This window comes from Venturia canescens, chromosome 6 (assembly GCF_019457755.1).
Source record: "Venturia canescens isolate UGA chromosome 6, ASM1945775v1, whole genome shotgun sequence".
Classification (NCBI taxonomy): domain Eukaryota; kingdom Metazoa; phylum Arthropoda; class Insecta; order Hymenoptera; family Ichneumonidae; genus Venturia; species Venturia canescens.
In genome coordinates this window covers 3,772,825-3,797,399 of record NC_057426.1, presented here as the reverse complement: position 1 = coordinate 3,797,399, position 24,575 = coordinate 3,772,825, and the positions used below count along the sequence as shown (strand labels likewise).

General features: G+C 41.2%; 2 protein-coding genes across 2 annotated transcripts; both read left to right on the top strand.

Annotated features, from left to right (window-relative positions):
• The first annotated feature begins 310 nt into the window (after nt 1-310).
• Dh31 (diuretic hormone class 2) lies at nt 311-21,236 on the top strand. Its single transcript, XM_043421248.1, has 4 exons — nt 311-518; nt 18,310-18,421; nt 19,110-19,208; nt 19,435-21,236. Exons 1-4 carry the CDS (start codon nt 326-328, stop codon nt 19,565-19,567), a joined length of 537 nt encoding a protein of 178 aa, XP_043277183.1. The 5' UTR covers nt 311-325; the 3' UTR covers nt 19,568-21,236.
• Nucleotides 21,237-21,638: 402 nt separating this feature from the next.
• LOC122412021 (lysosomal acid phosphatase-like) lies at nt 21,639-24,361 on the top strand. Its single transcript, XM_043421239.1, has 8 exons — nt 21,639-21,886; nt 22,110-22,275; nt 22,391-22,486; nt 22,821-23,060; nt 23,180-23,362; nt 23,480-23,603; nt 23,691-23,902; nt 23,990-24,361. Exons 2-8 carry the CDS (start codon nt 22,114-22,116, stop codon nt 24,131-24,133), a joined length of 1,161 nt encoding a protein of 386 aa, XP_043277174.1. The 5' UTR covers nt 21,639-21,886; nt 22,110-22,113; the 3' UTR covers nt 24,134-24,361.
• Nucleotides 24,362-24,575: the final 214 nt, after the last annotated feature.

Genomic DNA, 24,575 nt, shown 5'->3' with positions numbered 1-24,575 from the left:
AGAAGAAAAATAAAAAAACAATAATTCTCGTTCCTCGGAGAGGAGAAAAAATAATCCAAAGATAACAGACTGAGAAGACGAGTAGGAATAAGAATTGGAAGATAAATAAACGCCTGTATATGGTGAGAAGGCACCTGTAGCTGAGAGTGTTGGCGAGAATCGGTATCGAAAAAGTCGAGTGTTACTGGTGAGAGAGAGAGTGACGGAGAGGGTGAACGCGTCGCGTCCCAAGGCTCGGAGGAAAGAGGGAATCGAAGGGGGTCTCGCGGTCGCACTGACTCTCGTTTGGGGTAGCAGCGTGTGGGGCGCGGAATCGCACGATTGGATGAGGGTGGGCGTTGTGCGCGAGGGGCAGGGGCAGGGGGAGAGAGTCCTACCTCACGCTTCGGAGGATCGTCAAGTCGCGGGCTTGTATAAAAGCATCGTCAAGTCCGAGTCGCTCTCAGAACTACCCTCGTCTTTTGCCCAGATAACAACAGGACAAATCGTGCCCTGCTACTCGTTTGGATCGCTGCTCGGTGAGTCCTTGTCATTTATCTTCGTTTATGACGCATATTTTCGAACACACACACACACACACACAAATATGAAAAAAATGAATTTCATTAAATTTTATCCATCGATTTAAAATTCATTAAACAATTACTATTTAAGACACTTTTCTAAAAGTTTCCGGTCCTCGTTCAACGCTCTCTGGGCTTTGGTCATTCGAATATTTTTTTGAACTGCGTTCCATTTTTCTGCAACGAATATTCATAGAGTTTGATATTTTTCTCCGAAAACTCGATCAGCTTAAATCGATTTTTTCTCATATGCTCATGATCCCTCGTGAATTTTTTTGAGAGCATTCGCTCTTTCGTTGGCTCGCGAATCGTCAAATTTCTCATCGATATTCATGGATACTTGGATCTCTAAGATTTTCTGTAGACACAACATCAGCTTAGTTGAATAGTCGAATACATTCAACGAAGTTTTGTCGTAACATTGAAAATTTTGTTGGCTGAGCGAAAAGTTTCAGTTGAATTGGAAATAAAATGTTTGAATATTTCAACAGAACGCGTTATCAGTGATCGAAGAACGATGGACCGCGTTTTCCTATAGTTACACCAACGACGTGTTAAAAGTTATTAATAATTCTCGTCGCTGGTTTACTTCTGCGTATGTATTTGCAGCACGTGTTGCGCTTTCCTTATCGAAAATCGTTACGTCGTAAAGTGAAGAGTTTCCAAGCATTCGTATACACCGCTTTATTGTATATCTGTACAGACCGATAAGCGAGCAGGATTTCCCAAAGGTGACAGATGAAATTACGTGGTTTGCTACACTTTGCCGCTCCCACTCGTTGTAGAGAATTGGAAAATGGAAAGGTTTTCTTGTTACGAAAGAAATCGGTGTTGACAAGTTGCACGGGGATTTGTGGGGTCAAGGTGCGTCGAAAATCACGGGCAAATATCAACGTGGTTTTCCCTCGACACTGAAAAATCAAAGCGAAATAAAAAAAAGAAACTTTTCCCACATTTTGATGCTTTTTTAATTCATTTTATAAATATTTCGTTGACCACTCACTCGATCTCCAAATTTCGTGAACCGCGAGCAGGGAAAACGCTCGTTCAGTTTTCCTCGAAATTCGAAATATTTTTCCAACGCGCAATTGCCAGTCGTTGAATTCAATTCGAGGCTCCGCGGATACCGGAGTGTCGCTTGGACGATCAACCGGTGGCTTCGTAAATTCCGGTTAACTCCCCTCGGAGTTTCGCATGCACGAAATGGGATTAAAGGCCCAAACACTCATGCCAATTCATTCAATATTATCCCTCGATCCAGTCCGACGCGGATGCATTATTCTGAGGTTTTTGCGAGGGCGAGTCCCCGAGCGTTGCTAAACGGTAATTGCCGAATTACAATTCGTTTCCATTTATCAAGTTGAATTTTCATCATCCTTCGTTTGCGATTGTATCCAGTCTTTAGAAAGTTCTCAAATCGCCCTTCGCTCCGGATTTTCTTTGATGAAATCGATAAAATTCATTCCGACGAAAAATAATTGTGAGGAAAGAAAATTTTTCGAAACTGCGCTACGTCGCCAGTCACGGCGAACCCGGTTCGAGCCTCCGCCGTCGAACACGTTTTCACCGTTTCTGTTATTTCGCTTTTTTCATATGAAGGGAAGCATCTAAATGAGACGTCTTTTAGGCCGACGTGAGCAGCCTCCCGAGGGAAGCTTGCCATCAAAAACAAATTTTTCAAGCCCTAAAAAGTTTCGTCACCGAGCAGCAAAAGAGGTCTCGTCGAACTGCGACAGGATTCGTGTACTCGAATATCCCAGATTTACACACCATTTGAATAAACGGGGGGCGAGATTTTTTCAACCCTCCACCAATTCACGACGGAATGAGAGACAAGCGATTCGCACTTTTGCAAATATAAAGACTTTCGAAAATTCGTAACACGCAGAGTCTGCTCGAATTTTCTTAAAGAATCCACTTTCCTCACAGCAGGGAATAATACTAAGAAAGAAGCTCGCTCGCAAGCAGCTACAATTCCATTCTTTTCTTTCCCTCCATGGACCAAGAATCCTCAGGACTCGCACAAAACTTGCTCCAAGTCTTGTCGTTTTCGGTTATAAATTTCCATGCACTGGAAATCCCCACTCGCAGAAACGACTCGTTCAAACTTATTTTATCCAGCACTTTTCTTGTTTATTCATTTGTTTCCAACCTCTTGTCGAATATCCAGAGGAAAGTGCTAGGAAAGTATCTCGGGGACAGTACATACGTACTGGATTGCAGCATTAAATCGAAGAGCAGTAATAAGAATTGTTCTATCCACCATAGTAAAAAAACCAATACTTTTATTCAAAAAATTCAAGAGTCTTATTCTCTAAGCACAGTAAAAAATTTTTTCAGTCACTTGGAATGTTTATATTGTTAAATATGCTCGGGCAACCCCGAAAAAATGTCACACGTGTTCGGTGTATATTCGTGTATTTATCATAGAATGCTCACTATGCTCACAGTGAAAATTTGTGATTTACAATACATTTGCACTTTTGTCGGTAAGTCGACACGATGAATAACACTCGAAAAGAAAACGAAGCATAGTTCTCACGTGCATCACTTTTTGCTATCCACACAAAGCTGTTTAGAATTGAAGGGACGAAAAATAGTAAAATTCAAAAAATACTGTGCTCTTTGTAATCGGTGCTGGGTAAATACTTTGAAAATTCTTTCAAGTTCTTTTATTAAGGAGTCGTAAAAATCGTTCGGGGGAAAGTACACGAGCAGAGCTCAGGCATGGACTAAAGGAAATAATGAATTCACGATTCCGCCTTTCCGTCCGTCAAAAACGGAAGTTTGGTTAATTTTTCAAGATTTTCATGCAACGAAGAACAAGTCAATTTGTAAAGCTGCTCCTCCTCAAGACAGTCCCTTCTTTCTGACCCGTTTCAAGTGGGTGGACTAATCCCGAGTGATTGATTCTCTGCTTTTCCAAAACTCCATAAACGCTCGTCACGTAATTTCGAAAAAAAACGTGTCCACGTGCGCTATTATGGACTCCGAGATCATGCTTAAGCGTTATCGAATTACCGGAGCACGCTGGAAAAAGAAGGTTTACTGGAGCGTTAGGGCAATGGAAATTGCGTGAAATTGTTGTTTAGATTCCATCAGGGTAAATTGCGAATCAGTTTCTCTTGTGCGCCGAGAATCCCTGGACGTGGGTTAATGAAATTTGTGTTTGAAAATTTATGGATTTGTGAGAAGAAGCTAAAAGCAACATTTGTTTTTTCGAATAACAATTTTTGTGTCGAAAGCCCAATTTTCATTCATTTATTTATCGAAAGAATAATTTGAGTGGAAAGTTCAATTTCTTATTTTCTTCCTCGAAATAACGATTTTTGGAAAATGAACAATTTTTATTCATTCACTTAACGTGACAACGATTTGTGGGGGTTTGAATTTTTATTTATTTGCGTATCGAAACAACATTTTTTTAAAAAAGTTTCACTCTCTTCGTTTATTCACCGAAACAATTATTTCAAAACGCTCAATTTGTCAAAACAACAATCCGTATAAAAAGTTGAATTTTCGTCGAAATAACAAGGTCGATTGAATCGTCGGTAATGATACGAATGGGAGATAGAAAAAGCAGTGACGATCCTCGCGACTGCCTGGGAAGTTGGGCCCATGTGTTCGTTTTATCATAAATCATTGGCTGGGAAAATAAATTTTCTCTTGAATCAACGCAATTTCATAGTCATTTCCGGTCGATATGCTTCACCAAGCGCGTTCTTTTTGCTCCTGCGGGCTGCTCCCTGTTTTCAATATTGAATAAATTACGCCCCTGAATAATAAATATTTATCGTATGGAATTGATGCAGAAAGTGGTTAATGATAAGCGCGAAAAAATAGGACTTGCTATTTTCGGGAAATTTCGAGTATCCAAGCTCCATCGTTAATCGTCACTGAAAAAAGTGACTTGAAACAAGAATTTGATAACTGCGTTTAGGCCGAGGGAGCAACGAAGATTCGATTGCCTGTTTGCTCATCGAATGAAAATCAGCTGCGACTGTTACAACGTTTAGATTACTCGCTTAAATTCGTAGCAGAGAAAACAAGAATTATACGAGGTGGAAGGCAGCGATAAAGTAGCTCGGGAACGCGTCAGGACGAATTTGCCCCGGATTCATCGACGCGCTCGCAGTCCCTTCGCTTCCACTTCCGGCAAAGGTCCCTTCTTCCTCCAAATTGAGTGACAGCCTACTCGGGAATTCCTTAGCTAATAACGTAATCAACGGGAATCCTAGATTAATTGGAACATCGTGCTGCAATTACGGGCCATTCGTGGTTGAAACTCGTGGGAAATCAATATTAAATTCTATCTCCTTCGATGCAATAACTAATTACAAAACGTGAACGACGATTCGTGTGCTTTTCTCAGCAGCAGTTGCACCGACGCGTTGAACATTTTCTCGTCTTTCACGAACAACATTATCACAGCGAATGAACGAACAATTGCATTTGCTTTGCCAAGGACTTTCGCGTTTTTAAGCACTTGAACTTGAGAAGCGAATTTAGCCTCGCGTATCCGCACAAACTTCTCGGCCCAATTAGATTTAAATGGTCGAGGCGCGCACACACGAGACTCCCCATTCCTGTTGACCTCGAGATTTCTCCGCGGACCGAGTTGTCCTACGTACAATTTTTTTTCTTCTCCGAGTGGAATTGCCTTTGAAATGGGAGTACCGGACTGAGAATTTCTCGATACTTGAATGTGCAGGGGAAAGAATGAGCGCTCGAGTGCCATTATGAGCGCTCTCCCCGCTCTCATTTTTTTCTCACTGCGTAGAAAAGAGACGTCTCAATAAAAAGGGTAGCGATGGAAGCGAGAGAAGTTGCGTTACGATCGGGACCGAGGAAGCTCGAGCCCAGGGCTGTTTATTTTCGAGCGATTTCAAGATCGCTCCTGATTTATCGCGGGGCTTGATGAGGATAGCGAAAAAGCGAATTTTTCCGCGGGATTATCCCGCCCGAGTTGTTGTTTCGTGCCGGGGAGAATCAATTTCGGAATTTACCGTTCTCCACTGAAAATCGTTCATTTGCATAATAAATCCTCCAAATAATCCGCCCAAAGATGTCTCTTTAATCGATACAAAAGTAATTTATTTGCTGAACGAACCTGCTCGTACGGGGATTAATGTCTTAATCGCGGAATTGAAATGATCGAAAAGTTCACCGATGCCTGCTCATTATTCGGTGCTTCTCTTGCCCGAAAGAAACAAATGTTAATTCGCACATTCGGACCCCGCACGAATAATGTCACCCGTTGACATTCGACTATTGATCAGCATCCCAAGAATTTTCTACTCGCGATTCATCCACCTCAAAGAGCCCCGACGGAGTGCCAGGAATTCGGGAAATTCGTCTCTCGACAGTGCCAACTACACTAGAAAATATTCGGACAAGGAAAATTGAGGGGGAACGCGCTGAACGGTTGACTCGAAGCTCGGAGCGTGGCTCGGCCTGACACACATTCCTGGGCACTTGGGGAGTTCAAATTTTGGTTGAATATTGAAAAAAAAAATGTTTCTGTTTGTGGAAAAGAGTGGCCAATTATTTTCGTTCGTTTTTATGCTTATTTTATAATCGAATCTCACAAAGTCCTGAGAAGCTGAGAAGCAACGTTAAGTTCGATGGGGCTCGTTCAACAGGTCAGAAACGATGGAGGGAATGGCGGAAAAAGGAGAGAAAAATGGTTTCTTATTCGTGGAAAGTTTGGCCAACGAGATTGGTGCTCGTTCGAGCATATTCGAGGTTTTTCTTGCTCTTATAAGCGAATTAGGATTTTCTTTGGACACACAGGCTCCACGATTCCGTAAGTAATGCGTGGGAATAAAAAATCTTCTGGCGAGTAAAAAACTGAGAGAGTGTTTTCTCTCGGAGGATTCGAAAAGTTTTCAATTAAGATCGGCTTATTCGATACCGCGCGCGATTTATAAAAACAGTATTTAAAACATCGATAAATATAGAGAAACGACGTAAAAAGAGAGTTTCCGTGGGATTGAAAAATCGGGCTTGACATCAAACTCGTCGCACTTTTCTTTGACACAAGAATAGTAGTTGAAACCCCTCGGATCGAATGGCTTGAAATTTGTGTGTTTTACTCCCTTTTTATCTCCCGAAACATCCACCGCGTCGCGGTGAAACGCGTTGTTTGTTGAACTTTCGAAATTCCGCGTTTCTCGCGAGCTCCGATCTTGAAACCCGAGCGCCTCTCGAGCCTGCTGAAGTATTTTTGTTCGTTTTCCTCTTTCGGTTTCCTGTTTTCCGATACCGCGACTCTCGTGTCCGATTCAATTATTGGAGGGTGTGAAAAAAGCGAAAAAATAAATAAAAAAATTCTCCGCAACCCCGCGTTTTCGAGCGCGTGTGCCTCGCTTTAATTCTCCTTTTTCCTTATTTTTTTCACCCCGTTTTAACTGTGCTCGTGGCATTTATTTGAGCGAACGACCAATAAGGTCCGTCAATATCGTTGAAAAATATAAAAAAACTGATTTTCGAAGGAATTTCAAGAAACTCGTCGCACGGCATCAAAAGCTCGCGAGATTCGGTTAAAAATGAGTGAAATCGCGATTGAACGTCGGAAGAACCGAGGAAGCGAAGGCCTCCTCGAAAGGGTGACAAAGCGTCCAATTTTTGAGATCGTTTCTCGCGCAAGTTAAAAAATAAACGGCGAAAAATTGCTTCCGCCGATTATAAAGGCGCGGACTCGCAGGGAGAGGCAGAGCGTAGAGAAAATATTCTCCTGCGCAATAAATAATGCACGATAGAAAAAGCGTCGCGTATATTCACCGAGGAAAAATCCACTTATCGCGGCAAACCTTATTCCAGATAGAAGGTTGCCTGAATCGCTGCATACGGTGCGCGCTCGTGCACGATCCACACGTGAATATATACGCAGGAAAAATAATATTGATGTACAGCGTGTTTTGACGTACGAACACACGCGTTATTTCCCTCCCGTTCGTTCTCCACTCCATTATGCGAATTCGAAATTGCTTGTCTCTCGCGGTCCGCGCCTCGCTCGCCGCATGCATCTCGAGTATAATTGGAACGAGATGGATCGGGGGATATCGTACTAATATGCGATGAAACAATTCGTTTAATCTACTCGAGCCATCCATCAAGAGAAAAGTGACCTTTTTATGTGGTGGCGTTCCGAGCCCACGATCGAAGCTTCGCGATCGTGTTGTGCGAGGGTGTTTAACGATTAAATTTTCCGGGACATTCAAAGTGCCGGGGGATCGATTTTTGCGGCGAATCTATGAAAAACTTTGTAGAACGTTTAATTTCGTTTGCTTCGAAAGTATTTAGCGAATAAATCGAGCATGGAAGATCGCAGGAATTAACGAGGAGTTCGGTACAAATTTTAAGGGGGGAACTTGTCTGCTTGCATTCGAAATTGGATTGATCCAGTTTTTTTAATAGTTCTCGCAGAGTTGAACTCGGTTTTCGTATTTCTCGGGGTTCCCTGCGAGAGAGAGAGAGAGAGAGCGACGAGATTTGACCCGATTTTTTATCGCTCGATCCAGCAGGCATCGACGAATCGTAGGCAAAGTCATTTGTGCGAGACTCGGGGTCTACGTAAGGCCTTAAAGAGGGACGTTCAAGATCATTTACTTTCCATACGTGCTCTCCGAGAAACTCCGGATTTATCTTCACCCTCGATTTCATGGCGCGACATTTTAATTCGATTTTTTTTATAATAAAACAGTGCCTTCGATAATTGAGCGAGCGAGCTGACTTTCCAAAAGGTTTTTCCATCAAAATTAATGCGCGGATGATGGAAAAATAATGATGAGACTATTTAGGACGGTGGGAAGGAGCCATCAGGAGGAATTTATCGTTTGCCTGCTCTCCAGTTGTAAAACTCACGCGTCCTACTCCATCGGGGACTGCGTTACTCATATTTTTTCTTGAGTGTCGTCTCATCAGACCCTTTGGAAAGCCCCATACGAAACTCGTCAATCTTTAACAGCTCGCTTTCAGCGAGAGCGATAGTGATGGAGCGAGAAAGAAAAAGGCTCTGTTGGGGATATAAAACATTTCGTCCTTCAGGATACAGGGCTCGGGTTATCCTTAATTCACTGTATGGGTGACCGTAAACGTGTCTCGGGTGTGCAAGAAGAAAACAGAGAAAGGAGGAAGACCGGAAGTTGGGCGAAAATTGGTTAAGCTCTTTCTCCACTTCGGTTCACTCTCCTCCCCCGCCGCCCCATTCCACTTCCCCGCTTTCCTACTTTCATCGAGTTTTCATACATTTATTAGTTCGACATCATTGTAAAAGTACTTTATTCTCACCTCAAACGTGCAAACAATTGAATTTCTAACCGAGTCCTTTCCCAGCAAGAAAAAACAACCTTAAAATTCAAGTGTTTCGGCAAACATTTTTTTCACTCGATCTTTCATGATAATTTGTCAAATACTGTCCGTCATTTTACTCTTTTCTCCTCTCGTAAACTTGCCACTGTTTCGTTTGCTCGATATTCACTGGCCCACTCAAACCCCATTAAATTTACAGCCTCGTCTGACCATTCTCCGACTCGCACTACTGCGCGTACGTTCGAACTCTCCGCACGATGAGCACGTATTTTCGCGGTCGTGTTCTACACCTCAATACTCGTTACCACTTTACCACGTGTCACGAAAACCTGTCCAATAGACATTTTTATTTAAATGTTTATTTTTTTTCGGCCAATTCGTACATTTCACGCGACAATGGACCTCCGCACTTTCTTTTCGTTTCGTTACGTTTTAATCAATGATTCGTTGACTAGCGAGTGAAAGTTATGGGAATGGGGACTAAAATAACTCATAGTTGCGAATTTTTTAATGGTTTTTATAGAAAAAAAAGGATCTTGCTCTCCTTTACGCACTGTTTTAAAAATTGCACTGAAAGTTTGTCGAATTAATTGACTTCGGAGATTTATATTCTCACTGGAGCAGCAAATATTCGAACGAGCATTGTTTTCGATCGAATCTGTGAGATTTTCGTTCGAAATCTCTTGGCATATACGAGGTGTCATGAGACACGTGGACTTTTAAATAGCGAGCTTTGAGCCGACAAATCTTGATGTTAGTGTTACGTGCTCGGAGTCGAAGCTTTCGAAGGCGCATTCCGGGTGCACAAATTTATGCGCGGGACTTAAATATTCATGGATCTATCGATGGAACATTGAAGAGACGAATTCGGGTTTTGGAAAAATAATATTTTTGTACATGCATGGAAAATGAGTTGTGAATATATTGATGCGCTGTTTTCGGTTTCCTCGGGAAGCTTCGAAAAAAACGCCATACACGGAGAGCTACGCCACTATTTTGAAATGCGATGTAATAACATAACCATCGAAACGTGTCGCGGAAGCGAGAGCCACGAATCCAATTATCCCGGTGGTCGTTTCACCCTGGAATTATTTGCCTATGCGGAGGACTCCGGCACTTCAACCATCGCGCAGGAGCCTCAAAACGGTCCGCGATTGCAAAGCAATAAAATTCTGATCAATCGCTCTCTGCCTGACTCGAGGGACGCCCTACAGCCGCGCAGGGTAGCGAGGAAAACACTTATTCTGTTTTTAATAGCCAGTTTATCAATCCATCGGACAGCGGAAAATCTTGAAACGTTGAAAAACGCATGGCCACTCGGAGCATTCAATTTTGAGCTGAATAAACGGAGCTCGATCCGATCAAGGACAAAATTTCGTCCGTTTGCTGCAAAGGTTTTCCGAAGACTTTAATCAAATTTGAAGATTCGCTGTGCAACAATGGAAACAAACATTTCAATGTTTCATGCGATTCTGGGTCGAATGAGACAAAAGTGTAATGAGCGAAAAAAAAAATTTCGAAGGCAGTAGACTATGGAAAAATTCCGAGTCTCGAAAATTTTTTAATCTTTCGAAAATCCCAAAAATCGGAAAAATTACCTCCCACGATGGGTTCGAAACATGTTTCATGCTATTCTGGGTCGAGGGAGACAAAAGTGTAATGAGCGAAAAAAAAAATTTCGAAGGCAGTAGACTATGGAAAAATTTCAAGTCTCGAAAATTTTTAAATTTTTCGAAAATCGCAAAAATCGAAAAAATGACCTCCCACGATCGGTCCGAAACTATGGAAATGCTCGCATGGAAATTTTTGTTTCCATTGATGCACTCGACAATTTTCCACGTGTCACCGTTTCCCCTCGTTGTCATAAACGATGATGCAAACACTGTTAAGCACAAAGAACCAGAAATCTCGTAAGAGTGGATTTCTGCACGTAAATGATCCTGAGGAGAGTTAAAAAGGGGATTAGAAAAAAATTCATTAAAAAAATCTTGAAGCGAGAGTTTCATGAGCGAGGAATGCAGCGTTGTAGAGCTCACACGATCAACAGCATGACGCCTGCGGATACGAAGAACGTTCTTTTTCTCGAGAGAACGCGCGTACGCAGATACATTTCTAGCACATTTGTTGCGTGGAATCTTTTGCTTTTGTCTTTCGTTACGGCCAGCTCAGTGGAAATTCGCATTTCACTACGATTTTTTGTCATTTTATAATAAATAACTTTTTCGTTATTTCTATATGAATGATTTTATAATCATGAGTTATTTAAGGCAGATCATGCCCGTAGAATCGTATTTTATGCGGGTGTCTAAATCGGCTTGATTTTTACTCCCTAATTAAAGATATTGTCACTCTAAATTAATGTAAGAGTTATTAATTCGAAATTGTAAATAAATTTTTTCAACTTATCTCATAGCGAATGAAATTACTACAAGCCTTAATTGATCGCGGATCCATCACTGACCGAACCCCAAATTTCATTCGTCATGTAAAAAGTCGCTTTATACAGCGCAAAGGGAAAACACACAAAGGATAAAGAAAAAAGTGTTAATAAAAAGACAGAAGGCTATGACAGCAATGGGCCAAGCCAAGAAAAAACAAAATGCCGAGATAAGAAAAGTGCTCATTTTACCAATTTTCTTCAATCTTTAACGCAATATATCTTTATTGCTGCTAAGACAATCGTCTCGAATTTTTTCCCAGACCTTCGTTATATACTTCATCGTTATCGTGTACGTTTTTCATAAACTTCGTAAGAAACGTTCGTTCCTTGTATGGAAAGATAAACGATTTTTTGCGCATAGTCTCTGTACCCCCGTGTATTTTTCTGCACATTTAAGGTAACTCCTGTACTGCATGCTAGTCAAATGAGTGCTAAATTTTCAAAACGCTTCTAGACCAATTTCAACGTACCCATTAAACTTATTGTTAGTAGATATGTATTCAAGCATATTTCATTATCGTGAAAAAATATTTAAAATGATAGTTTTGCAAAACTATCAACCGATAGATGCAAATTTCCATGATGACACATTTTCACAGGTATTTTTCAAATAACCATCTGTATTTTTTAACCGATTTTATTGCACCAAGTCTCATTTTGTTCCTCAACTGATCCTCTACGAATTCACCACGTAGATTATTTTCCTTTAAACTCATTCCTTCAGAAATGATGAATTAACAAATTTTTTCACTTAACGAACAATTAGCTGCAACGGTGAAACGATCAAGTTAAAAAAACAACTACACGGTGGATTCATAGAGGACCGGTTGACGAACAAAATGAGACTTGTTGCAATGAAATCGATGAAAAAACGCAGATAACTCTTTGAAAAATACCAGTGAAAATGTGTCAGCGTGGAAATTTGCATTTATCAGCTGATGGTTTTGCAAAACTAGCGTTTTTAATATTTTTACATCTTAATAAGATATGCTGTAATACAAATCCACTAACAATACATTTAATCGGTACGTTAAACTTGGTCTAAAAGCGTTTTGAAAATTTAGCACTCATTTGACTAGCATGCAGTACAGGAGTTACCTAAAACACGTTTATCTCAACAACCATTAAGACGAATCCTTGCAAATTTGATACGTGTGTCAGTCGACTGCTCATTTAAACTCTGTCTAAATTTCAAGACTTTCTTAAGAAAATCCTTTCGTACATAAACTACCTTGATCACTTTTATTCGATTTAATTAAACGGTAAAATGAAATGAATAATTTCTTCATAAAGGAATTCAATGTTTAACCAAATATCAAGTTTCTTTGACTCAATATCGTGTTACGAATGAATTCCGAAGCGAGGAATTCGCCCAGGCGAAGTTTTCGTACTTAATATTTCCCTGAGAAGCTCCGATTCCGACTGGAGCAGCGTTCGTCAAAAGTTGAGCATAGTTTTGTCCTCTCATCGCGATACTCCGATCGACGCTAGCGAAATACGACAACAGTTGCAATTTGTTTTGCCATTGTTGCGATATGAAAGTCTCGCGAAGCTCTGCGAGATACGTTCGATGATATACACGTATACGAGGAGGTTCGAACATCCCTGAGCAAAGGCACGGAGGTTCGTAACTGAGAAAAAGGAGCGGAGGAGAGAAAACACAAAAGGTGAATGCGGGGCGGCCGCCTCGAGAAGCTCGTACATGAGGAAACCTCGGTGTGAGGGTGACCGGGGATGAATAGTTTGTTAGTAGCGTATCAAGCCGACCACTGAGCGAGGGAAATAGGCCCAGACACATAAATATCACAAATGCAGCTTGTATAAAAAGCCGGTGAGATAAAACGGGACGGAGGCAATGGGCGAGACTTTTCCGAGGGAAAAAACTGTTTTCTCGGTGAAAAAATGATTTATTAAGTTCCTTTCTACTATTTTTTATTAAGTAACAAAAATTCGCGGGAACTTTTGACCGATCGGGAGTAAATTTGAAGAGAAAGGTGCCCCGATCGAAGCTTCCACGAGTTTCGGCAAAATTTCTCTCTCGAGTTTCGTTTTCATCAAGCGCTTCGTTCCGTGCGAGCTTCAAAGCTCCTCTGCAGGAATCCGCGTGGGCGCTCATGTTTTTGTATGAAACAAAAGGGCGTAAAAGCTGTGTACAAGGAGCATAATGTCTCGGCAAGCCTTTTTTGTCCGTTGGAATTCTCTATAAATTTATACACACAAAGTTCTCGTCGCTCTCATTCCACCGAGCAGGGGAAATCCCTGACGCATTGTTCCCGGACTCTGTGCTTTATCAACACGAGATTACGCATGAGGGACCGGGCTCCGGAGACTCGTGGGGCGAAGAAAAAACGAGTGGAGGTGCGATTAAAATGTTGGTGAAAGAAATTTGAATATTGATCGGAGTGTTTCTGGGATTTTGGGGGACTTTGACTCTGCCCTCGCCCTCTCGATATTCGATCTGGAAGTCGAGCAGCGAGGGAGCAAATCTTTCCAAACTCGCCGGTCAAATTTTGAATAACGAGCAACGCTTCCGCTGCAAAAATAGATGAAATTTCACAACCGAACGAAATTTCGTTTCGTTCGCTTGCGCTCCTGTCTAATCCCCAACTCAAAGGAAACTCCAACTCCACGGAATCTTGGGAAATAACTTTCGACCCGGTTCAGCAGCGAGGAGCCCGAAAGAGCGAGGAATTTACGGAGCAACGTTTACACGCACGCCCAGTTATTTATCTCCGGGATTGTTGCATCCCGGACGCACACCCTCGACCCTCGAACGTCCGAGGGGTCGAGCAACGGATGCATAAAGGATCTTGAAGGCCTTTCGACGAGTGTATTCCGCCCGAATTTATATTCCACGCTTAGCATTATTCCTTTCTCATCCTTCGAGCCGGTCTCGTGTGCAATGGGAGAAAAAAGTTGGAAAAAACTGCTGAAGATGGAGTCCAGCTGCGAGCGCATTCACCGGTTTTCCCATCGAGTGATCGCGATCTTCGACGAACGGGCCCATTGATCATCGCACGCGACAAGTGTCAGCGAATCTACTGCGCATCAACGTCGCACGAGGAGCGAGAAAAATAGATGGAGACTCGCCCCGAGCTGGCCCGATGCTCCGGAAAAGATCGATCAAAATCGAACTCACTTTTTGTCTATGACGCCGCGAAACGTTGCAACTGTACGCAGAAATCGCACGGACAAACTGCCAGCAAATCTCCCGCACGCGCGAACGCATCCGATCCTCAAGATTGATGCATCAGGAAATCCGAGAAAACTGAGCTCTTTCCCTCCCACGACGAGTCGAGTCCCCGTCAATGATGGAACACACGAAGCTCCAAAGTTTCATAAAAATGTAATTGAAATCAGAATAAAGTTTGTACGCGCGTTCGCACGAGGAATTTTCGAAATTTTCAAAAGAACCGGGCCCGGCAAAAGTCGCTTCGGAGCGAACGTATCGACGAGCGGGCTCACTTTCATCCGGGGAGAGACGCTTTGTGCGACACGGGCTCGGGAATCTCCGTGATTAAAGTTTCAACGTCACGTGTGAACACTTCCGAACCCGAGGTTTCTATATTCCCGTCAAATGGGAGAGAGACGGAGCGAGATGTCCTCGGGTTGCTCTAAATTATGCACGTCCTCTCAGCCCTATTATTTCCATCCCCATTCCTGGCTCTCCGCGAATCTGTGTAAACGAAAACTCCCCCACTGTCAAAGCCTCGTGCGTTTGTTTGTATCGCGAATTTTTCACTTTTTCCTTCCGCGGCACGGATTATCCGAGCCCCTTTTCATACGCGTTCGAGTGGCGACAGCAGCGCACGACTTTTGTGGGTACGACGACGTATTTTTCAAAAAATTTCTCCCCTCGCACAGAGGAACGCGAAATATCACATAACTCGAAACCCTTTGACCGTGGCTCGTTATCCCCACAATCATATGCGACGATCCGTTTGACAGTGAAATACGCTTGAGAAAAAATCCGCACGTAAATAAATGCTCGCGGATGGGAAGCCAACATTTTTCATTTCCATCTCCACTTTTTTCGTGTTCCTCACCAATCCCGAGAGATTCCCGGCGGAGCCGGAAAGAGGATAAACGATAACTGAACACCGACGCTGCGAGGCCGAATCGGATCCACGAGTATATCTATCGGGCACGTGGGAATATTAATTTCAGACTCGATAGATTTTAGCAGTTTCATATGCTCGAGCACTTGACTCTATTCGAGCGGGAATTCAAGTCCGAGTTATCTCCAAACTGACCAACTTCCACGATTCAATCAATTTTCCATATTGCTCGTAGCTCATGCATACGAATCGTTGGTCCATTGGGACTGCTCACCGAACAGAATATCGAACGTCACTGCTACGCTTTTATGACATATTTCAGTCATGAGTAAACGACTTAAGAAGTCATTCATTTGAGCAGCGATGATACGACCGTTGACGCGGTCAAATGCGACTCACTCTATCGATTCTCGATTCCCCGTGCTGCTCGTACGAGCTGCTCTTGGGAGTCTAGACCGATTAGAAGCAACCAAAATTACTTCGCGATGCGTGGTTGCTTCCAAGCAGTCACTATTGGAAATTGATTATTGCATATGACTTTACGATGAAATGTTTCATTGAACTTAATGCGATTTCAAATTAATTCTACTGTTTTGCTGAACAATTACCAAAAAAAAGGCAGTTAACTGTACCGAACTTTTTAACGGTTTCGTTCTGTTCAGACAAATGTTTTTTACGAAGCATTGTATAGTAACAAAACATTCTATTGGTCCCTGAGAATGCGAATGACTAAACGTTCTTTTGCTTTCTAAGAAAAACCACTGTGCACATGACAAAATATGCTTCCGCGAGGAACAACCTTTTCGTTGCTTCAATAGCTCGGATAATTTAAATCGGAATATTTGGAGACACGGAAGCTCAATTAGTTAATTAAATACCCTGATAAATCAACCAAATATCGATAGTTGTAGCAAGAAAATGTTTTTTCAATTTTCTCAACAAATTAAATGTTGACCAAATGAAGTTTGTTGGATCAACGAAATTCCATGTTTAGTGTACGTCAGTGAAACAAGTTGGAAATCATTAACGATATCGAGAGCGAGTGAATAAAGAACTCGAATTGCTATAAAGTCGCGTCGTTAAAAATTAATTGAAGAACGAGTGACAGTTCGTTCGACATTTTTTACTTTAGCTGATTAAAAAATTGAAATACCTTCGTTCCATGGTACCCAAGCATGCGATTTTAAAGCGAAGCTCTAATGAGTTTTCTGCAAATTTCATTATTATTATTACGATGTAGAAGTATAGAGTATCAATATTAAAAAAATGTAAATTGGGTACGAAAGCAATTGAGAGAGTTTGACTCTCTCGGCTAAGGTAGGATACGCGAAAAGGCATGGCAAGAGGGTTTTCCCTGGCTCGCTTCATGACTTAATTACCTGAAACCACAGTCGATACGGAGAACGTGCTTTACAGTATAAATTGTCTCATGCCTCGATTCAGGCTTTCTTGTTATAACGTCGTGTATATAAACATGATAAATTCGCTGTCTTCCTTCCAGCCTCGTTTCACTCGCTCCCTTCATCTTTCTCCATTCCTTCGTGACTACAATTACAACTACACAGACACAAATGTGGAGAGGTTCGCGTGAGAGCTCTCCAGGTATTTATCAAACGTTGAAGTTTCTCACGGTCGCAAACCGGAAATGCATCCCCGAGGACTCGAAGCTTCCGAACAATCCAGGAATGGACTCTCGCTTTTGTTTTTTCTCTACTTTTTTGTTACTCCTAATGAAAAGAAAGTTTTACATCGCGATCGAGTCGCTTACACCGTGACGATTATATTTTCACAACTCTTTCGATTCGTAAGAAAAGAAAACCAATGTTTTTCCCATCCCTCGACCCTTTTTATTAGGTTTTACAAACTTTTTGTTTCTTTCGTAACCGTGTTAAGGAGTTTTTCCTATTTTTCCGTTCACGAGCAGCTGCTTCGTCGAGTAAAACGTCGTAAAAAATGCGGCATAACCGAGCAGAGGAATAAGAAAATTTCTAAAATAACGCGATTACAGAGTTGATTAATTTATCGAGGAAAGAGAGCGCGGTGCATCGAGGGACTGAAATTAAATAATACGCTTTTGCTTTATCGCTTGTGACAATATCGTTCGTACTCGGTGTCCGAACGTTTCCGAGCGTTACTACTTAAACTACTTCGAGCATTTCCTCTCCCTCGTCTTTATATCCACCATTTAATTTCCCCGAGGGATTTTCCAACCGCCCACTCTTCTTCTCGTAACTCTAATTCTTAATGAAAGAGGCATAAACGCAAATTAATGTCAATTTTTACGGTTAAAAGCATGAAATTATGTGTGAATGAAAGATAAAAATCAAACGATAAAGTCCCACTTTATCTCTCGAATCTCGTTACGTTCGTCATTCTGCGTGCACTTTAACGACTTTTTTTATCACGAGGACGATTAATCTTTTATAAAAAAAATGATTTTCCGGATCGTTACGAAAGTAATAAAAAAATTTCAAAAATTATTCCATCGAAAATCGAAGAATTTGCACTTGACTCTTATGGCATGGAAATTCAGTGGCTTGAGGTCGAAGAATCCACGTTAAAAGTCGACAATAAAATTGATTTTGCCGATGCATAGAAATGATGAATTACAAAATCAGGGATTCGTCGACAGCAATTAACTCGGTGACACGGACGCGTAATATTACTGCTCGCAGGGTGTATCAATAGCCGAGAAATTGATAGAAATTAGATTGATTGACAGGCGTGGAAGGAGTGCAGGAATACGATAGAGATTCTCGACAGCTAATTAGTCGGATTCTGTCCAAATGAAACCGAGGGAAGAATTGAGACGAGATCAATTGAAGTAACGAATTTTTCGAGCCCAGTTCTTCACTGGTGTATAAATAAACAATGAGGACTATAAAAATGGTTGATTAAAGCGAGCTTTTTCTTCGCGATTGTTCGTTTGTTTCAGATCTGCGAAAAAGCGTGTCGTTAAAAATGCAGAGAGGAATAATCGCGTGGCTGACATTGGCGACTGTGGCCATTGTCACTGTCATGGTGGCCGTCGAGGCTGTACCGTACGAGTGAGTTTTTCAATTCCATTCAATTAATTAAATAATCGAAAAGAGATTCATGAATTTTCCTGAGAATGCTTGAGCAGTGAATTGATTGTGGTATTCGGAATAGTTTTCGAAGGGAATTCAATCAATTTAATGACGAATGAATTTATTTTTCTTGCCATTTGCATGAATATTCGATAATTCGTTTAGATTTAAATTCAATTTGAAGAGCGATGCCCCGCCCGCGTCAAGGGCAATGAAAAAAGCATGATTTTAATTCCAAATGAAAATGTCAAAGCCACGCCAATAACTGATAAAATTCATATGAAAAACGAACGAAGAGCGCGCCGGACGATCGTTCGTAGTGATTTTACGCAGAGAAATAAACGCGTTCGAACGAATTGTGGTTTTGGTTGGCGCGTTAGGAAACTTGGTGAAAATTAATTCGACTAATGGAAGCGATAATGAAACGCCCAGTCGGAATGAGGGATGCACGTCCCTGTAGGCGCTCAAAAATACTTCGTTGAGAGATTCTGCTCGAGTAATCACGCTCGGAAATAAACTCAGATTTTCAGGATTCCATTGCGATATCGAAACTCGTTTTTCCGTACATTCTCCATCACTGAAATATTTTCCGATTTTTCCTTTCGTTCAAGTTCATCCTTTTTTCTGTCAATGGAAAAAAAAATCATTTTTCTTTTCCATTCCGAAGGCGTCCGTTGTACTGGGACCAACTGGAGGACGAGGATCCGGCAGCATTGATGGACTGGTTCATAAAAATCGGTTTGATACGTGGACGTGACCCAGAAAAGTGAGTTTCCCACATGAAAAATAAAATAAACAATAATTAAAAGTGGAAAAACAAACAGTTTTTTTGTGAAGCTTGCAAAGTATAGAACGAATATTTTGGATGAAAATACAACGAAAGAAACAAAAAAGCTTTCAAATCCTTAATTTTCCATATTTGCGACACGAAACCTTCGTTTCTTCGTTTCTTCTATCGGTGGCAATGTTTGCATCAAATATTTTTATTGCAGTATCAAGCGAGGTCTGGATTTGGGGCTGAGCAGAGGCTTCAGCGGTTCCCAAGCAGCGAAACATTTGATGGGATTGGCAGCAGCCAACTATGCCGGTGGCCCAGGAAGGAGGCGTCGCTCCGAACAGGCGTAAAAACCGAACATCTCCTGACGACAAGAAGTTGAAACAGAAGGAAGAGAACAACCAAATAAAAGATAAAAAGATAAAACGATAAAAACAAAAATTAATATAGTCGCTAAAACTGTCTTATCCTAAATTAGGCGGAAAATCGCTCAATTCTTTTCCATTATCTTCCCACGTAGAACACTCGAAATGAAGAGAATTATAAAAATAATAATTAGCACTCGTATTTCGATGGCGGAGCTCATTTCGAATTAGAAGCACTCCGACATTTCCATTTTGCACACGCATACACACATCTCGAGACTCGATTCTCCTCTGCGGACAAATATGCCCAAGTGAATTATGTATTTTTTTATAGTCTGCAACGTTTCAACGCTATTCTTTCTTTGTTTATCTTCACTTCAATTTTTCATCGTCTATACGTTATTCGGCCAAATTTTCGCCATCGCGTTTACATTTTAATTTATTAATTTTGAGCACCTTTTTTCTTTGTGTTTCCGTCTCAATAATTTTGGCAATTTACCAACCTTCGAACGAGGAAAAATTATTTTTAACGAGCTTATCTTATTTTCGAGAGTGTTTTCGATTTTTCAATATTTTTTATCTCTAATTTCGTGTTCATCGGATTACTCCACGATACGAAAAGTCAAGGAATTTTATTTCTCACTCTCGCAGCCAAATTTGTCCGATTTGTCGACCATTTCCACTTCGATGGTCTCCGATAATTCTCCAATCTTAATGTCTCTGTCTATAATTAGGCGTATAGATTGTGCGTGAAGTACCGATTATTTTAGGCCGCTCGACGAACGAACGTCGAGGAGAAAAGTTCGAGAAAAAGTGATTTTTACGTTTAAAGATTTAAAAAATATGAGCGAGAGAAGTGGCAGAATTTCTGTATTCCAAAATTCCTCAAATTATTCTACTCCCTCCTCTCTCTCTCTCTCTCCCCGCGTCTCCGCGATTGCTAATAAAATTCACCATTTTTCATACGAATTCCCCGTCTCGATACCGCGGAAGGTGCTTAACTCGTGCAAACTGAAATTCTCTCCCGGGAGATAACAATTTTTTAATGAGTTGCTTCGCCAAACATGAGGGAACAAAAAACACGTGTGTGACGTAAAGAATTTAGATAATTTTTCGGGAGACTCAAGACTCGTCCACTTTCTCGTACGTAATAGAAAATACTGCGAATACTAGTCGAACAGTAATTCAACTATTTTTCGAGACAGCAGAAAGAGAGAGAGAGAGAGAGAAAAATGTTATTCATTGAAAAACTAAAATACACCGTAAAGAAATTAAATGTTATTGATATATTCCTGCTGAGAGTAACAAGAATCTTTAGTCGTATGGAAACATCCAAAGTTCCAAAAAAAGCTCGAACGTTCGAAAGATATTTGCCAGTGCAGCAATTTTAAACGAGACGTAATTGTACGATCGAGTTGATGTGGTTCATTGCTGTATTCAATCATTAAATAAATACTCAATGTGTATTAGATGATAAAATAAATATACATAAATATATATGAAAAAAAAATTGTAAAGACTTGACAAAAAGAAACATGGATCGAGAAAATATGGAGGAAAGGTGAGAAAAACCGTGCGCTCTGTGTACCGTACAATGTACAACGTCTTCTGTCATATTCTATTATCCGTAATAAATGTTACTTTAACCCATCGATACAGCATAATTTCGTTTTATCGATCTAAACCAGAAAAAAAACAAAAATTTTCCTTATTCGTTAGCGGAAAGTTTAAAGTTGTGGAATCAGTGAAGAATTTGGGTGAACATAACCACAAAATTTCGACGGTTGCAATCCTTTGAAAGATTCTTCCATTTTTTTTTGGTGTTATTTGATTCTCGTGGAAAATCTAGTAACTCTCGAGACTGAGAGTGAAATTATTGTGCAATTATTTTACTCGATTGCGAAATGGATATGTTCTTGTCATCCTCTTTTTGGAATAATCGCTCTTCGAATTAAAATAGTGCGCGCGATAAGTAGTCGCGTTCGTGGTGAAAAACAATGGTTTAATTCTTTATTTACACGGTCGACGGCGGGGACGGAAGGGGATCGGAGATCGGAGGGGAGGGAAGCAAAAGTGGTTTTCATGCGACGACTCGGGGCAGATGGTGCTTGGCAATGTTCATGTAGAAACGCGCTCGCCCATCCAGCCGAGGGAATAACCTCGTGCGCCGCTAAGTCTGATCACAAATCTCACTCAAACACACAATTTAACCTTCAATTACGTAAACTAGTTAACAAAGTTTTCTGAATACAAATTCCGTGTGTCTTTGAGGATCCCAAGACTTCTGACGTTTTCCGAAATTACGTAAGTTTTGATTTTTCTACCGTGGTCCACAGCCGCTTGACATTGGGGCGAGAATGAACGCGTCGGACGGTGGATTTATTGTTCTGGCTCGCCACTAGCCGAGAACGTGTTTACGTTTTTTTTCTTGCGCTCTTCCACGTCGATGCGCACGCGTCGAAACGACGGCAAAGCGCGGGAACATTTCAGAACGTTTTTTCCACGTGAAAAATATTTCTTTCAACAGAAGCATGCATCAAACGAGAAGTTTCATCGCAACCAATTGCCGATCAGGCAGAAGAGGAATTTTCGTATCTGTGATAATATTGGGATTCATTCTGTGTTCGATATTGTTGGCACATACGGCGTTTTCACCGGGGTCTGATTATCGTAATGTGAAACAAGTCGCAATAGTAAGTTGTCTTTTACTCTCATTGCTCGTAATTTAAATCACCATTTTTTCCGCCCGAAAAATCACAGACTAATAGCAATCGTCAAACAAAATTAACACGAAATACGTGAACGCAGATTTTCCGTCATGGCGATCGAACACCGACCGAAACTTATCCAAAAGATCCTCACATTAATCACGAGTGGGAGGATGGTTGGGGCGCTTTGACAAGGGTAAGATTTTTTTTTTGTATTGGCCCCGATTCATAGCGACGTTCGAAATCTGTCACATTTCACACTACGCCGCGGCGTGCTCTTGCGTTTAACGGATAGCAGCACTCCTAGCGACGTTTTCGCAAACTACAAATGAAACTCTTTGTTCGCATAGAATCACAAGTATAACGGAATCACGAAAAAATGGAATTTCGATAACCTTACTCCTGTTTCTGCCGAATGTCCGAATGAACAAATGCTGAAAATTTGGAGTTGATAGACTGCGGAATTTTTTAAAAGCCTCATTCCAGCAACAAAAAAACCATTTTTCGTGTTGAACGAAATTTTTTTTCAGAAAGGTATGGCGCAAGAATACACACTCGGTCAATGGATCAGAAGCGAATATGGGTCGATAATTGGCCCAAAATACGAGAGCTCGAAAACGCTGGTTCGCAGCAGTTATGCCGATCGTTGTATAATGTCAGCCCAGGCCTTATTGGCTGGATTATTTCGGCCCGATGTGGGCGATTATTTCGTGCCCGAAATGCCATGGCGTCCGGTACCGGTTCACACAACACCAAGAAATTTGGACAAGGTAGAAAAATTCGTGTGGGACTGATCACGAAAAAAAAGACTATCAGCAGAAAGTACAAGAGAAAATATAAGAATTCGACTGAAAACATAAGAAAAGGGAGAAAAATACTTTTTTTTCAGCTAATAGTCGTCGAAGCTGACTGTCCCCGGATGAGAGCCGCGGTTGCCGAGACGTATAAGAACGAATCCAAGAGATCGGACGCTCAACTTCATGATTACTACAAAAAATTGGAGGAATACACTGGACAAAGAATGAGAACGATTACGGACGTGGAATTGCTCTACAACACTTTGGAAATTGAAGTAAGAACAACACCTTAACAATTCATTGAAAGATGACGAAAAATATTTTTTGTCATTTTTCAAAAGGTTCACCAAACTCCTCTGAATATACGAAACTGTTTAATTTGTTTTTCACAGGAAGATAACGGTTTGACTCTGCCCGATTGGACCAAGGAATTTTACAATTCAGAAATGCGAGACATCGCAGCTCGAAGTTACGCGCTCTTCAGCAGCAACACTGTATTAAAAAGGCTTCGCGCAGGTTCGAAAAATATGACTTTTCTCTCGACGAACATAACCTTACGAAACAACGAATTTATACGAAACCGAAAAAATTGTAACATTTCAGGGCCTCTCTTGAAAGAAGTTTTGGACCGTATGGTCGACTGGGTTGATCAAAAGAACCAACGAACTCTGTATCTTTACTCAGCCCACGACGTAACGCTCATCACACTCTTGAGAACAATGGGATTTGAAGAGAAAATGTACAAACCAGCTTACGGTGCTGCCCTCATATTCGAATTGGTCGCCGGTAAAGAAGAGCACGACTTCGAAGTTCAAGTAAGAATTTCTCAGCCATAATTGAAAAAACAGAACTTCGATATAAAAAATTATATGAGACAAAACGAGACCGTTGAATTATTGCAGATTAGATATCTAAACGACACAGAAACGAACGAATCCCATCACATGAGACTTCCCGCTTGTCCCGAACGTTGCGGTCTCCAAGAGTTATACGAAATATGGAAAGACGTGATTCCAGAAGATTGGGACGCAGAGTGCAAATTATGAGACCCCGTTCGTACCAACTTGGATTTCCATCACGATGAAACATTAGTGCAAACGTGCGATGCCAGAAGAGAAAAAAAATGTATTCTAACCACAAACTGAGCGAAGAAAAATATTCGTGTTACGTATACAGGGCTCGGTACTTCGTTTTCATTGTTTACAATCTCATGTGTATTTTACAAACATTCCCCACGCCATTTTCGCAGAAATATACTATTGTAAATCGCCCAATCCCTGAACAGAGATATTGTTACAGATTTATATATATTTTTTTATAAAAACGTTGCTCTTTTTTTTCTCACTCCGGTCAGTATTCACACGACGTGGTCGAGAATTTTTTCGCCTGATTTAACCTCTTTTGTATGTACGTTTTTTTGTTAGCTCAGTTTTTTATGTGGAAATACCGGGAAGTACTCGACACCGGTGCATGATGGTGTTTATTTTA